Consider the following 16,673-nt stretch of genomic DNA (forward strand, 5'->3'; position numbering starts at 1 on the left):
AGCAGAGCGAGCTGGGTTTTGCAAAATATCTTCGGAGATGTCAATGCCCAAGCGAACGCGAGACGTGTGGCGGCTGAAAGATAATCACTAGTGGAAGAAAAAGTACACCTTCCCGGCTAAGCATGAATGTTCTCGATACGTTTAAGTGATCATCGTATCTAAAAATCCAAATGAAACGTTGTTTTCCACTATGAGAGTCATCGTCTTGTGAATTTGATGCCGAAAAGAATAAGATTATGCCAATACAAAACTGCATAAGAGGACAGAAATATTCTGCTTGGCAGTTTACCTAGTGCCAAGTGGTATTGTTGATGACTTCATTTTTTGTTGTTTCTCAGGCATAGGTAGGAGGAGGAGTTTTCAGATAACAGTACTTCTGCGACCGACGCAGAAAGGGAGGGAAAGCAACTCACCCGGTCTCCGAAGTTCTCGAAGGCGATGCGAGCGTACTCGACGAAGTAGTCGGCAATTTCGATGTTGGGCCATCCGCCCAGTTTCTGCAGCTCCTGAGGCAGGTCCCAGTGGTACAGCGTGATCTGTGGACAGATGCGGCCACGTTTAATGTCCAATAGTAAAGTTGGAGAGAAAAAAAATACACGAGACGAGAGGGAACCACTGCCGCAGCTGATGCAGTGCGTGTCATCAACACAGAGTGGGGTCAGAGAGAGATATGCTACACCGAATTCTGATTAACATCTGTAGAGCGGAAAAGTTAACTGTGTTAAGTGCCAAAAACATTCCTTTTTTTCCTTCAACAGAGCGGAGAAGTTGTGTAGTGGTAATAATTTAACGAAAATTTTTATTTATTCTTTGGTTACCAGCTCTCAGTTATGAAACCGTTCAGGTACATCAACAGTTTCTAGAAAACCATATCAGAATTTTTTAAAGAAATAAAAGACCTCTTCCCACGTTGAGTTGTACTGTATGATCCAGTCAGTCCTTACATAAGTCATTAGGCACTGAAAATACTGCTATAAAATTCTCTGTTTTGTTCACTAAAAATATCCAAGCATACACGGATGTTCTTTTCCTCTGATTCAGCCAATGGTAGTTCAGAAGTTGAGTGCGGAATAAATTCTGCTTATCTCACACTCTGGACAGTTATTCCTCGTTTCGGATAAAACTGCTTCTCTCAGTCAAGATGGCACCTAAAGTAGCTTTTCTTTTAGTAACCGGCTGCTGGAGCTTCGTTCGCGATCTACAACGATGCCTAGCTGAGAGCAAGCCTCTAAGAATTTATGTTATTTTATGAGAAACTGTAACGTCTACAAATTTGCTTCCTACGTTTTACAATAGATTGCAGTAACGGCAAGTGGGGTTCCAGATGGTCGGTCGTAAGTCTCGTACAATAAGCTTCGTCATTTTTAAATACAACGCCACCTTAATATTAGTCGATTTGTGATTCCTTCAGAAAGTTGCTCCCGATTGAACATGTCAACAAACGAGCTTAATTGTCGTCATATCTACTTTAACACGAAGAACTCTGCGGATGAGGCTCATAAAGTGCTGTGTATGATTTATGGTAAGCACCTGTTAATGAAAGAATGTGCGCAGAATTATTTCTAAACTTCAAGAACAGTGATTCTGAAGTCGAATATCGGTGTGGCATTGGAAGAGGGAGGATTTAAGAAGCTACTGAAACCGACGGAAACAATCACAGGAGATGGTTATCGAAAACGTTTGAACCGAGCACTGAAAGACAAACGACCGCAATACACCGATGGACATGAAAGGTGGTTTTAAAGCTTGAAAATACTGGACACCATGTCTCAAAATCCGTCAAGACGTTTAGCTGGTAATTACTATCCCGCACATCGTATTCTCCAGACATTGCTCTCCCTCATTACCTCTTTCGATCAATCCACACGTCCTAGCTGACCAGCAGTGCCAGTCATATGGACAAGTTCAAAATTGAATCAATTCATGAATCTCCTGAAAAGAAACCTGGTTCTTGAGCCACAGGGTTCATATGGTGCCCGAAAGATGGTGGAAAGGAGTACCCAACGATGGCCGGTAGTTTGAATCGTAAATTCGTTGTGCGTTTTGTACAAAAAAGCTACGAATTTTGAGAAAGAATGACAGTAGCAAAGTTGTAGACCTAGTATCAAAAACTAAAAATCTTAGACCTGCCATATCTTAAGACCTTGCGAGATCGAGATACCCTAAGAACAGTTAAGGTATTTTTAAACATTCTGCACGTTTCCCGATCGGGGTATAATCGCGACCTGGTGCAGGGACAATAAAACCTTAATGATACCATTAGCGAGGAGATGAACGTATAAAAACTGGATCTTCCTGTTCTTCATTTTGTCTGAAAGGTTATTTGTGTACTCAGCGACCGCACCTGAAGATGGCAGCCAGACGGACCGCCGTGTAACGCAAGTCGGGTGTCGAAAGGGGTTGTCTACCAGCAGGCACCTTGGAATCTGTCAAGGGTTGTTATGTCTCTGCCGAGGAACAATTTTAAAGTGCTAACAAAATAAACGAACATGAGTGGCATGGAGAGTATTTCCACACAGGTTACGTTTCTAAGTGGTGACCACCTCCACATTCAGGATCCCAAAATGCAAGAAGCCAGCTTCTTCCAGACTGTAACAATTTTATCTAGTACACTTCATGAGTTGTGAACTGTAAATAGAAATAATAGTTTTGTTTACCTAGTACACTTTGTAATTGTAAGCTCTCAATTCGCGAAGTGTAGTAGATAAACAAAATATACAAAATAAACAAAATATCCACCTCACGAAGGGTAGTAGATAAACGAAATTGTTATTTAGCACAAGGCATTTGCAGCACACATATTGATATAGAAGAAATTTCTTGTTGTTGTGTTTCTTTAATATAATCCACAATCACGGAGGTCTCCGTCCAGTAAAATGGATAAATTATTGTAGTTCGTCCGTCTCTCGTGTAGGTACGAACCGTCCAGTTTTTCTTTCGCGATTCACCGACGGACAAAAGAATGTAGCAGTGTTCTGACGCGAAGCTCTTGAAACAGTATATTGTTGATGTCTGCTGATTACACTCTGTTGGATGAAGAGGCGAGATATCGACGCGGACGTTACGTGATCACCATTTGTGTTTGAAAAATAGTGGTCGCCGGAGTGCAGCACTTACAACGGACTTTTCTTTCGGAATTCACTGAACGAAGAAGGACGTTGTTGTCTCTTGATTAAACGCTGTTTGTTAGAAGGCGACAGTACGAGATATGATGTACGTAAGTTATCACATGAGTTTGCAAAGTGGTGCCCGCCGGTCTGTATCTGGCAGCCTACTCACCATAGGTTCGATCCCATTGGCCAGCAGCTCGTTGATGAGGTTGTTGTAGTAGTCGATACCCGCCTGGTTGATGTTGTCCGTGTCTCCAGTGGGGAGGATGCGAGGCCAGCTCAGAGAGAACCGGTAGCAGTTCGCCTGTAGGTACACAGAAATCACAGCTGTAGCACACAGCTAGTTGCACACGTCAAGCATTGGGCGAAATGGATGCGAAATCGAAGAAAGTAATAGATACCAAATGAAAAGAAGAAGATCAAAGTGCGCTTATTTGGTGTTGTGCGTAGTTAGGGCCCCTTTTGGTAGGATTGAAACGCGTCTGGCAAGATTTGGACAGACTTGTTTCATAAAATGAAATATTAATCCTCCAGTTGTTTCTAAAAGTCTGTATGAATAGAAGAATTTCTTGGTATCTCTAAGCACGTTTCTCCCGCACTTTTATGCCTTTAATAAGTAGCAGTAGTATATCAGTCAGTTAACGGCCTTCAGATTCCCTCCACTTTGCGCTGGGCTTCAAAAACGGAAGATCTTTGGTTCCGTGGGTAGGCAGAGAGGTCGTAGGCCAGAGAAGTCCATAGAGGTATATCTGTAATAAGGAGAGGAGGCGCTACAGACTTTCGTTATACGTTGCTTTGAAACCGGCGCCGCCATATTAGTAGCCCCTCAACATTAGTAGTCTACTGTTAACATGTACTTATTGTTCTTAATTTCTGTCTTGTCCACGTAAAAGTTGGTATAAATACTAAACATTACATTACTTTCGAGAATAATACCGTGTCAGAAAGGTATTCTCAGACGTTTTTCTCGTCTTAAAGGTATATTTGATCCAGTTATACTACGCATCCCTCCTCATTAAGGTAAGTTTATTTTGTTGCGTTTTTGGATGACGAAGAAAAGAAGCATGTGACATGAAAAGGCTGCTTCTGCAATCCACTGTTCCGCCCATATCCTCTTCCCGAAAATGCAGAGAACGTATATTGCCATGCTTGGACAGTTTGCAGTATTTCCTTCTCACAGCGTTCAACTAGAGTGCTCTTTGAGTTGAAGTGACAGAAAATCTAAAGTCAAACTACAGAAATAAAACCACTACAATAAAAGAAAACAGTAGAACCAACATTCGAATATATAAAAGAAAATATCGCTTGAAGGAGTCTACTTACGAATGAACTGTGATTCCTTTATACTTTAGACTACAGTCAGAACGGCTATTTCGTAACAGGCTGGTATTTTTTATCAAAACACTTTCACCGAAACGTGTTTGGGGCTGTATCTCCATGGAAGTCAAAAATTTTTAGTTGAATAGGCATGGAAGTAAAATAAGAGGAGTTGGCATGACGTCACAAACTAGAATCCGACGTCCTTTATGATAGTTGCCATAAACATTAGCTTCTCGTGGAAGTGTTTTGTTCAAAAATGCCATATTGCGTCATTTACGGGGGTACTTAGTATTTTGATTACAGGCTAAAGTGTAAATGACTCACAGTTCATTCTTAAGTGGACTCGTTCAAAAGATGCTTTCATTGATATACATTAATTTCGGTATTTCTCTTCACCTTTAATTGCAGTGGTTTTATTTGTGCCATTTGACGTTATATTTTCTATCTGTCCAACACGAAGAGTTCTCTGGATGAACGTTTTGAGAAGGAAAGAGTGGAAACCGTCCAAACGTAGCAAGCGTTTTCGTCAAGAGGACATAGACCGACTAACAGTTTCGTCTGTTCAAATTAAGAAAAATTCTGGATTTCAAAAGCAGACTTTTTACATCACATACTTCTCTTCTTGGTTATTCGAAACGTACAGCAAAATGACCGTACTTCAATAGGACGAAAAGGGTCATACTACAGGAACAAGTTTGTGTTTGCGACCAGAGATACGTCTGAAAATAGAATCATAATTTTTCGTAAATGAACATTAGGTAAAACGATGTCGAGATTAGTCTTTTGCGTTTATCGCATATTTACATGGGGTTGGCGTGTCAATTAACCCATCTGGCATTTTTAAATGTTCGGACATAATCCTTTCCTGTCACCACCCCTTTACTCCTCTGAACGGAATTTGTGTACCTCAGCTGTCTGCAGTTAGTGCCATCCATGTAAAAATGTATGAACGTTTCCAAACGCTTGCAAATAGTGTAACTGAAGGTGGACATGGACATCAGCCTAGAATTCGTCTATTCGGCTGTGAAAAACTAGTCCTCAAATAGCTAATGTAACCACTTCTGTGTGATATAGAAAACACAATACATTTCTATGTAAGCACTCTACATGTCCTCATTTTAGTGTGTATTGTATAAATGATATCTGCACGAATCGCACGTCATTTATCCGTGTTTGCGACATTCAGTTGTTTCCTGATGATGACCTAAAGAGCCGAAAGCCACACTGCGACCAAATAAATATAATTTTGCTTAACATTAGGAAGTGTTTTCCTATTTAATGCTATTAATAATTTAATATATTCCACATTATTAAATAAAAACGCACGTTGCTAATGGTCAGTCCTAACCTACCAAAATTTTAATAAGGTGCTGTGTGGAGCGTATTATTTGCTTAATAGATACGGCTTGCAACACTTGCGTTAAATACTGTCCATCCCCAGTGCAAACAAACATTTTTTTAAACTCCTAAAGTCTTTTAACCTATTTTTCAGTAATCTTCGCAGCTATCGGACTATTGTACTCGAGTGCGGTAGCTTTACATTAGATCACGTTAAGTTACGAAATAAATCTGACCATGTGCCTGTTTCGAACGCATCTGTCTTATACGCTCCAAATATTAGTGTTACTCATTAAAAAAATGGAAAATGTCACTACAAAACAATAATAGTACAAGTGAAATTACTTCGGTTTGTGCCAAAAAATGCATAAAATCATCCTGTCTTGTGTTAACAGTTAAGCTGGTTCCGCATTCATTCTGAAGTAGCCTTTGTTACGTTGCGTTTCCACAGTAGTTAAACAGTTGATCACTGATCACAGAAGCTTTTCCACAAACGTCCTACCATCAATATGCTCCTCGACGAAAATTACTGATTCACAAAACGACATAGTTTCAAGTACAAAGCTCGTAATTAATCCCGCGCACCTTTCCACGAAATAACTGAATCACTCAATCACTTTTCTCCTACGAAGCGACGCACTACTTTCAACTCATAACTATACTTGCTGTCAGTATTTTCACTCTGTTAATGTGAGGTGGGGATGCGATAGACTGCTCCATAACGAAGCCCAACGACGACTTTCTTGCGCACACAATGATGGCGCGTGGCCATTAGCACCAGGGCATTGTTGCCATACACCAGCAAGACAATAATGCGCCCTCAGAGAAAAGGTAGGCTCTGCGTCGAAAGTTCCAGAAGCCAGCTACAAGTGACGACTACAATAATGATTCGTTAGAACATAAAGGTAGCAGTATTCCTCACAATTTGCTGTAGAAGGAATGGTCTACCTGCAGACGTTCGCCCCTGCCCAAAAATGGCCCTAAGCACTATGGGACTTAACATCTGAGGTCATCAGTCGCCTAGAACTTAGAACTACTTAAACCTAACTAACCTAAGGACACCACACACATCCATCCCGAGGCAGGATTCGAACCTGCGACCGTAGCAGGTGAGCGGTTCCGGACTGAAGCGCCTAGAACCTCTCGGCCACAGCGGCTGTTCGCCCATGTAACTTGAACGTTGCGTTTGGTCGCTGAATCACGTTATGCATGGGCTACAATCCTGAAATTGTTCATCAAGACAAGCTCTGCAATTCGTCCAACTTTTCCACATCGTTTTTTTACACGCTCTATAACTGAACACCTGTGATCAGCTAGTACTGAAAATAACTCTCCTATTTCTTTTTGTCGAAAGTCTGAGGATAAGAGAAGAAAAATGGAACAGCAACATGACGATATTAGGTAACAGAGCAATGTGTGTTTTATGCTTCGTAATTCTGACAAATGTTTAGTTATGCAGCGTCCCATCAAAGGCCCATCTCATATCACCTGTCACCGAACATGAGTTAGATGCCACATGTTCACCAGTCAGCCTCGATACTCACGTTGATGCCGACGAGCAGCTGCACGTCCTCCTTGTACTTGTGGTACGAGTCGGCCGCCACGTCGCCGTTCTGACCATCCGCTGTCAGGTTGGGCTGTGCGTGCAGCATGTGGTCCCAGATGCTCTCACCCTTGCCTGAAACACAACACGTCTACCGTCATCCAACCAGCATGACCGTTGCCCTTTAAAAATACCTCACTTGCCCCATCCGTATACCATATAGTCGACCGGTTTCCACCAGCTCTCTCTGCCTTTACTGTATCCACAGTCCCAAACCACTAACTCACTGTTGTCTGTATGTAAGCATGATTTAGGGCACAATGGGATAGATACAGTAGCCCAAGCGATTCATCATTGTTATTATGGTAGTAACACAGTCACAATATACCAACTTTAGAAGCGGCGTGTTCTTTTCAGTGTGTCCCACAAATAACATTGGCAAATGTCTAGTCTGCATTTCGCTCTGCAGTGGTGGCCCTACTGCAGCGACTGTTTCTGACAGATCGTAACTGCACTATTTGATCTAAATTATCCGGGCACATACTAGCAGACACTAATGTGGGATGTGTGCCCACTCTTCACCTTTAAGACAGCTCAAACTTGTGTTACCTGCTCTGTGAGCCATATCGTTTACTCTCATAACTGGCTTAGTGATTATAAAGGTTATTTTTAGCTGATATGACGTGAGTGATGGAGTGAGGTATGGACGACTTTCATTTATTAACATTCTTTCACAGCTAAATTCTAATCTGGTTGACAACCATCATAGCGACACTCAGTGTTAAGAGATAATACACAATATTCAAAATCTTTTCATTACATTATTTTAACATTAGTAGATCGTGATGGAATACAGACGAAGCACTTCGTGCGCCTCTGGCGCGCGAACATCGAGAGTCGAATGAAGTGTTTCGGGATGTGATAGTTGGAGTCGAGCGTGGGAGTTTTAATTAAACTTGTTCTCATCCCTGGACTTGAAGTTCGACTCCTCATTCGATTGTCAGGGAGCCTTAGCCCTAAATAACTAACACAAGAGAGGCGGACACTATGTCTACCATGCTGCTTCTACACTGGGAAATCATCATCAAGAAACCAAGTTGTTGGACATTGAGAACTTTTGTGCATACTGCATTGGCACGGTAGGATACAACTGTGACCCCTCGCTCGCTCTGCGTTCAGAGTACAAATTTGGACAAGGGCTGCAATCTGTGACAACGCAGACCATCGAATACGCAGGACACTTGGACGACACGTGTGAATAACAATGACACCTGTTTCGGTCAGGTTGCAAAGGTTAATCAGTTCCCATAACAGTTAATGCCCACTACAACAGGTACTACTTGTCAGTATTGCTCCACCGCAAACTCTTTTAGGAACCCTTTCAATGAAGTGTCTGAATGTCTGTCGAGGAACGGCAGAGTATTTTTCCTCAACAATCCGAGCAAGAGTGGGTACTGATGATGGACGCTGGGGCTGGAGCAAAGTCGCCATTCAAACTCATCTGGACAGGCCAGTCCATTTCAGCAATATTATTGTCCACAAACCATTATCTCATTAGTGCTACTTTATAGCTGCCTGCATTTACATTCTGATGCAAATAATCATCACAGCCGAAATGTACCTCTACTGTATACGGTAACGAGTGTCATAAAATATATCTATATCCTTCCGAATTTAGAATTTCCTTACACGCTATTCGGCAACCCCCACCCTAACCAGGAAAAATAACCCCATACTGAAACCCCACCAATTGTGTACTTCACTGTTGTCACTACGTAAGATAGCAAGTGTACTTCAGGCATTGACCAGAACCCAGAAACTTCGATGGGATTGCCACAGTTCATAGTGTGACACACCACTCCACGCCACTTGTTCCCAGTCATCCACTGCCCAGTGTCGTGTCTCATTACACCACTTCAAGCATTTATTACAGAAATGTGTGGCTGACGAGGAGCTGCACAGACAATTTACCCCATCATTTTCAACCGCTTATGCACTGTCATTGGGCGAGCTGGACCGCTGCTACTTCTTTGGGACTCACCAGTGATTCCTCCCCGTGATTTTTCACAGTCATCCCCCACAACTCTCGACAGTCCCTGTCCTTCGGTACATGATGACTGCCTGGTCTTGGTTTAGCTGCAGCTGTTCTTTTGCGCGTTTCCACTTCACAGTCACATCACCAACAGCAGACGTAGGCACCTTTAGAAGGGTTGAAATATCATTGATGGATTTGTTGCTCAGGTGACATTCACTGCTGATACTGCTCCTCTACTGACAACACAACACTGCTCGCCACCTGTTGTACTGATTGATCCCTTCTCGTGACATTTAGTGATCAATTCCACATTACATAGCGGCGTACAGGTACACAACTGGCCATTAAAATTGCTACACCAAGAACAAATGCAGATGATAAACGGGTATTCATTGGCTCGTATATTATACTAGAACTGACATGTGATTACACTTTCACGCAATTTGGGTGCATAGATCCTAAGAAATCAGTACCCAGAACAACCACCTCTGGCCGCAATAACGGCCTTGATACGCGTGGGCATTGAGTCAAACAGAGCTTGGATGGCGTGTACAGGTATAGCTGCCCATGCAGCTTCAACACGATACCAGAGTTCATCACGAGTAGTGACGGGCGTATTGTAATTCATCAATAGTAGCGACTGGCTTATTGTGACGAGCCAGTTGCTCGGCCACCATCGAACAAACGTTTTCAATTGGTGAGAGATCTAGAGAGTGTGCTGGCCAGGGCAGCAGTCGAACATTTTCTGTATCCAGAAAGGCCCGTACGGACCTGCAATATGCGCTCCTGCATTATCCTGCTGAAATGTAGGGTTTTGCAGCGATCGAATCAGGGGTAGAGCCACGGGTCGTAACACATCTTAAATGTAGCGTCCAATTTCCAAAGTGCCGTCAATGCGAACAAGAGGTGACCGAACGTGTAACCATTGGCACCCCATACCATCACGCCGAGTGATACGCCAGTATGGCGATGACGAACACACGCTTCCAATGTGCGTTCACCGCGATGTCGCCAAACACGGATGCGACCATCATCATACTGTAAACAGAATCTGGATTCATCCGAAAACATGTTGTTTTGCCATTCGTGAACTCAGGTTAGTCGTTGAGTACACCATCGGAGGCGCTCCTATCTGTGATGCAGCGTCAAGAGTAAACGCAGCCATGTTCTCCGAGCTGATAGTCCATGCTGCTGCAAACGTCGTCGAACGGTTCGTGCAGATGGTTGTTGTCTTGCAAACGTCCCCATCTGTTGACTCAGGGATCGAGACTTGGCTGCACGATCCGTAACAGCCACGCGGATAAGATGCCTGTCATCTCGACTGCTAGTGATACGAGGCCATTGGGATCTAGCACGACGTTCCGTATTACCCTCCTGAACCCACCGATTCCATATTCTGCTAACAGTCATTCGATCTCGGCCAACGCGAGCAGCAGTGTCCCGATACGATAAACCGCAATCGCGATAGGCTACAATCCGACCGTTATCAAAGTCGGAAACGTGATGGTACGCATTTCTCCTCCTTACACGAGGCATCACAACAACGTTTCACCAGGCAACGTCGGTCGACTACTGTTTGTGTATGAGAAATCGGTTGGAAAATTTCCTCATGTCAACACGTTGTAGGTGTCGCCACCGGCGCCAACCTTGTGTGAATGGTCTGAAAAGCTAATCATTTGCATATCACAGCATCTTCTTCCTGTCGGTTAAATTTCGCGTCTGTAGCACGCCATCTTCGTGGTGTAGAGATTTTAATGGGCAGTAGTGTAATTTTGATCAGATTGTCTATCTGTCCGACTGGGCGTCGAATACCCTACGTTTGCTGATACAGTAGTAGCAACCCAGAAACTCCTTTTCGATCCTCGCAACTGAAAGTTTCAATCTTCCAGTACGTCTTCCCACTCTTCCAAACTCTGCAGACGACACTCTGCTATTTAGAAAGTGTGTTTAAGGAAATTAATCAAAGCTGAAGGATTTGCAGTATGGAAATATGACAGCACCGTTAATACGAAACTTTTAGGGCTGTAAAAACTGTACAGAATCAGCGTTTGAACTGACCCCTAAGCAAGGACTTGGTTTCGAGTCCCAGTCTGGCACACAATTTAATTCCGTCAGGAAGTTCATACGTACTACATTGTAAAGAAAACTAACTGTCCTAACATCCTGTATGCTATGGATAAGCCATTTCCCTGCAGTATCCGTCCTTCCAGGAGTGCTAATTCAGCAAGGCATACAGGAAAGGAGTGCGTAAAACCGAATGGTATTTGTGTTTCGCTGCTGAAGGAGACCTGCACCCGTCTTCCTCTGTGGACTGAGGCAATAAAAGAAGACAGCAAGCGCCTATGGATAATCGAGCTCGAGTTTTGTAAACGTGCCACGCCTCTGTGCGGAGCGCGCAGAAACAAACTGTTACTACAGACAATAGCCAGCCAGGCCGTGAACCAGACATTCATGAAAGGTATAACCCACCTCACATGAAGATGTCCTCCGCAGATTCTGCAAGAAATATATTACACCACGGCGATAATGGCACGCAATATTTTAACAACTGCGATGCTGAGGTTTTTCAATCACTTCAGTGGCACTTGCGTGTGAGAGCAGTTCTTCACGGTGAGCTTCCTCGAGTAGGGATCGATCTTAAGGAGTGAGGAGTGTACGGATCTTGCATTGCACCAGTAGCCGCCAAAGTCGTCTTAGCTTGTCGTATGTGTTTTCTCTCTCTCTTCTCTCTCTTTTTTTTCTTTTTTTTTGGGGGGGGGGGGAGGGGGACTTGCGAAAGATTCCATTCATGTACACCCCATTGAAACAAGCTAGATTAATTGCGATACGCCATAGCAGCAGCGGTGAATGGTGTAGCTCCACACACACTCGCAACGAATCTGACTGTACTCTGGATGTTATCCTACGTCCAGCAGCAGTTTCCTTTTCATCTGTTGTGTCCCGATCTGCCAGTCCACACCCCCACGTGTGCTGCGCCTCGCTGACTGCGTCGCTTGTGCACCTGTCACCACTCCCTGCCCACATTCCTAGCCTACACATCTGCTGCCTCTCTGTGAGCCGCTAGTTTTGTTGTCTTACGTGAACGTTTGTGAAGGGTGAATTAAAATACTGATACTAAACGTAATGATGTTTATGTATCCCAAGGTAGTTCTACGGTGATTTCTTTTTGTTACAAACTTTTAGCGATGATGGAGATGGGAAAATGTTTGAATTTGAGCTAAGGGGCCCTGGTTTCGTAGCAACCGAGTTGAAATTTAGAAGCGAAAAATCGTTCTTACAACTCTGACAGAGTAATACATGTACCGGCACATTGGCTCCTGACAAAGGAAACTCCCCATCGCCCCCCCCCCCCCCCCTCAGATTTAGTGACAAAACAGTCAAGTAGACTGAATACAGATCAAGCAATCAACAGTCCAAGATCAAGATATGAAACATCGAGCCAATACCAAGAAACATAGCATCGTGGTTGTGTTGTCACGATGTTGGATTGCAAAGCGGGAGGTTCGTGTTCAAATCTCAGTGTCACCGCACGTACATATTCTTCTTCACAAAATTATAAACTTTCTGTCCGGTCATTGACGTGTGTGTTTTCCTTCTGTAGCCTTCGTGACTGTCATACTATGCACTGGTTTTGAATATGAGTCATGCGGTAAGAATATATTGTATTGTATTGTATTGTGTGTTAACCGGGGACCTAGAAACGACGGAGAGGCTCCGTCCCCACCGCAGCCGCAGTGGTCCACAACCCCACGACGACTACCGCAGTCCACTTCACCCATCCGCCGCCCCACACCGAACCCAGGATTATTGTGCGGTTCGGCCCCCCGTGGACCTCCCCAGGGAACGTCTCACGCCAGACGAGTGTAGCCCCTATGTTTGCGTGGTAGGGTAATGGTGGTGTACGCGTACGTGGAGAACTTGTTGGCGCAGCACTCGCCGACATAGTGTAACTGAGGCGGAATAAGGGGAACCAGCCCGCATTCGCCGAGGCAGATGGAAAACCACCTGAAAACCGTCCACAGACTGACCGGTTCACCAGACCTGGACACAAATCCGCCGGGCGGATTCGTGCCGGGGACCAGGCGCTCCTTCCCACCCGGAAAGCCGTGCGTTAGACCGCACGGCCAACCGGGCCGGCTGTAACAATATATTACCATCGCTAGTAAATCAGATGAATAGTAACAGCTGGCGAGATGCCGCATAGACCTCTCACAGGAATGAAAACAACAAATAAATGTGTGACTACGTTACAACGAAGGAATTCAAGAGTCGACACTTCAAAACTGGAACGCAGGAATCATAACTCGCTGTACTTGTGTAGAACAAACAGGAGGTAAGTATGCCTGGAGACCCCTCCCTTACAGCTCGCTCTTGCAAACGGACTTTACACCACGGCACAGACAAAGATCTGAATACAGCGAACGGGGACGTCAGTGACCGGAAGATAGTTTATGATTTTCTGAAAAAAAAATATGAGGCACATGGTGGATTTGAACACAGACCTCCCCCTTCGCCGCCCAACACAGTCACTACATAAAAACTGAGCTACGTTTGATGTTGGACATCTTGAGCTTAGATCGATCACTGTTTCGATTTTGCTTCTTTTTCTCATTTCAGTACACCTTCTTCCTGTTTTCATGCCCGATCTGTGTTCAGTTTTTGACGAGCTATCCATCGGGCTATCTTACCACTAAATCTGAGGGGAGTGCAATGAGGAGTTTCCCTTGTAAGATTGTGGGGCAGACAATCTCGACGAGTACTTAGGTGAAGAGGACCTTACTACCTTTTGTGTATCAGTTAACGTGTGGGCACACACAGTCAATGATTACATACTATGACCATTTCTTCTTCCTCTATGTTCAAATGTACCAGCGTACACAGTTTTTATCAGAGACATACCACCCAGGCTCGTGGAACATACCTCACTTATTTATTCGTCAATGGATGTGATTCCTGTGGCATTGTATAGAGATCGCGTTGCCACAACAGGAATCGATACCATAGACATTACCGAGAGTTCGCTGCAATTCGCATCGAGATATGGGAGGGACTTCAGAAGATCATGCCTCAGCTATCAGCTATGCGGCAACTCCTACGAGGTCAATATAGCATCGCGCTAGCAAGAAGCCTCCCAGTTCGAGACCTCAGCTTCAGCAGTCATCAAGGTCGATTAGGACAATGTGAAGTTTCAGATGGATGAATCCTAAGGAAATGCAATCCGAAAACTAAGGAAGTAGGTTACAGTACGCTTCTTCGCGCACTGCTTGAATACTGCTCAGCAGTGTGGGATCCGTACCAGATAGGGTTGACAGAAGAGATAGAGAAGATCCAACGGAGAGCAGCGCGCTTCGTTACAGGATCATTTAGTAATCGCGAAAGCGTTACGGAGATAGATAAACTCCAGTGGAAGACTCTGCAGGAGCGACGCTCAGTAGCTCGCTACGGGCTTTTGTTAAAGTTTCGAGAACATACCTTCACCGAAGAGTCAAGCAGTATATTGCTCCCTCCTACGTATATCTCGCGAAGAGACCATGAGGATAAAATCAGAGAGATTAGAGCCCACACAGAAGCATACCGACAATCCTTCTTCCCACGAACAATACGAGACTGGAATAGAAAGGAGAACCGATAGAGGTACTCAAGGTACCCTCCGCAACACAACGTCAGTTGGCTTGCGGAGTATGGATGTAGATGTAGATGTAGATGGACATTCACTTTTCTCAAGATTATACATTATATTTCAGGAAAACAGTTTCGTTAATTAGTGCATCAAGTGACGCTCTGCTAGACTATGGCAGTCGTAAGCTATTCAGTACTCGTGTGGCGAAGAAGTGTGGCAAAGTTAAGTAAATCTTCTGCTCATTTATGTAATGAAGTTAATCAATATTTCACATGTTCTAGTTTGATGCGCCCCCTCGCCGAGCAATCAAATAATCAATAGTTGTGGCCAAACGAATGAAGTTACACCTGGTCACAACAGTTCCAAAATAATTGTGCCACACATCAAGTTGAGAGTTTGTGAACACTTAGGCTAGACCTTCCACGAAAAGTAGATATGCAGAGGAAGTTTTGTATTGTGGGCAGGCCTGATCTCACCCATAAGATTTCTTCTCGTGGGGTCACGTGAGAGGTGCTGTATATGAGACACCTCTTGAGTCCAAAGAGTATCTCCTGGGAAAAATTCTCAAGAATTCTCGCTGCCTGTGACACTGTCCAGACTATACTGGGAGTATTAGAAGGACTACAACAGAACTTCGTGCGACGATTCCACACCTGCATTGACGCTGGGGGACCCTATTTCGAACAACTGTTATAAATGCAGCAGCTTTCTAAACTTGTGCAGGTAGATGAAATTCGTTGTTATTGTACCATAGGATTTTCGGTCTCTGTGACATCAAGTAACGTGAATCGTTACTAACCCATCAACAGGGGAATTTAACTGAAGGTATTGGCAGTATTAAGCGAGAATTCTGTAAGTCATATTCAGAGTTCGAAAGTTGGGCCACCCTCAGTTACAACACTGCGAGAGGCTAAGATGGAACTTGAGTAGAGTTTCGCTTGTACTTTTCCACTCGGTCGTTTCCGGACTAGCATCCCATACCTGAAATTGCTACATTTACATTTCATCAATCCTGAAAGTTTGAAAAATCTTCACAGATTCAACATCTCTATTCAGCATTTCATGAGGAACTACAGTCAGGTACGTGAGTTATTCTGGGGCAACACCGATGGACATAACATGGCGTCACGATACGTGCTCCAATTGCAGCTACTCACCATCCTCATTCCACGCGCCCTCTATCTGGTATGCAGCGGTGGCGGCGCCCAGGTAGAAACCGTCTGGGAACTGGTTGGCGGGTCTGCCGGATGACTTCACGGGCACCCCCTGCGCCAGGCAGAGCAGGGTTGCCACCACCACAGGTACCAGAGTTCGCCTCATCTTCAGGTCTCTTCACCTGGATGACTGCGATAACAGTTCTACACAGCACCTGTGTTTATATACATGCGTGAGCTCAAATGATAACAGACACCAGGACCTAGCTGAAAATCTCCCTGCTTATCCCTACAATGCGAATCTCAAGGAAAATTTCCAACAGAGGATTAAAATTTATTACTCTAGATGACTAGTATGTTTTCAGCACCTTGTTTGAGAAAAACAGTACCCCACATGAAAGCAACAATAAAAATTAAGACTTTGATAAGATTTCTAAACCTGTTTTGAATGGGTGTGTCCCAGTATGATGATAACTGCGTGCATACATAAGGAAGGCGCGGCTCAGTTAATCTTCAGATAAGTCGTAAGTCAGACAGATCTGTTAATCCCTAA

General features: G+C 44.1%; 1 protein-coding gene across 1 annotated transcript in view; it reads right to left on the reverse strand.

Annotated features, from left to right (window-relative positions):
- The window catches only part of LOC124709103 (myrosinase 1-like), a 46,807-nt gene extending 30,521 nt beyond the window's left edge, over positions 1 to 16,286 (reverse strand). Inside the window, exons 1-4 of the mRNA XM_047240752.1 lie at positions 16,124 to 16,286; positions 7,313 to 7,446; positions 3,280 to 3,414; positions 414 to 536 (exon numbers count right to left, since the gene is read on the reverse strand). Coding sequence (XP_047096708.1) covers positions 414 to 536; positions 3,280 to 3,414; positions 7,313 to 7,446; positions 16,124 to 16,286 — 555 coding nt within the window. The remainder of the gene's footprint in view (positions 1 to 413; positions 537 to 3,279; positions 3,415 to 7,312; positions 7,447 to 16,123) is intronic.
- Positions 16,287 to 16,673: the final 387 nt, after the last annotated feature.

This window comes from Schistocerca piceifrons, chromosome 7, assembly GCF_021461385.2.
Source record: "Schistocerca piceifrons isolate TAMUIC-IGC-003096 chromosome 7, iqSchPice1.1, whole genome shotgun sequence".
Lineage (NCBI taxonomy): Eukaryota > Metazoa > Arthropoda > Insecta > Orthoptera > Acrididae > Schistocerca > Schistocerca piceifrons.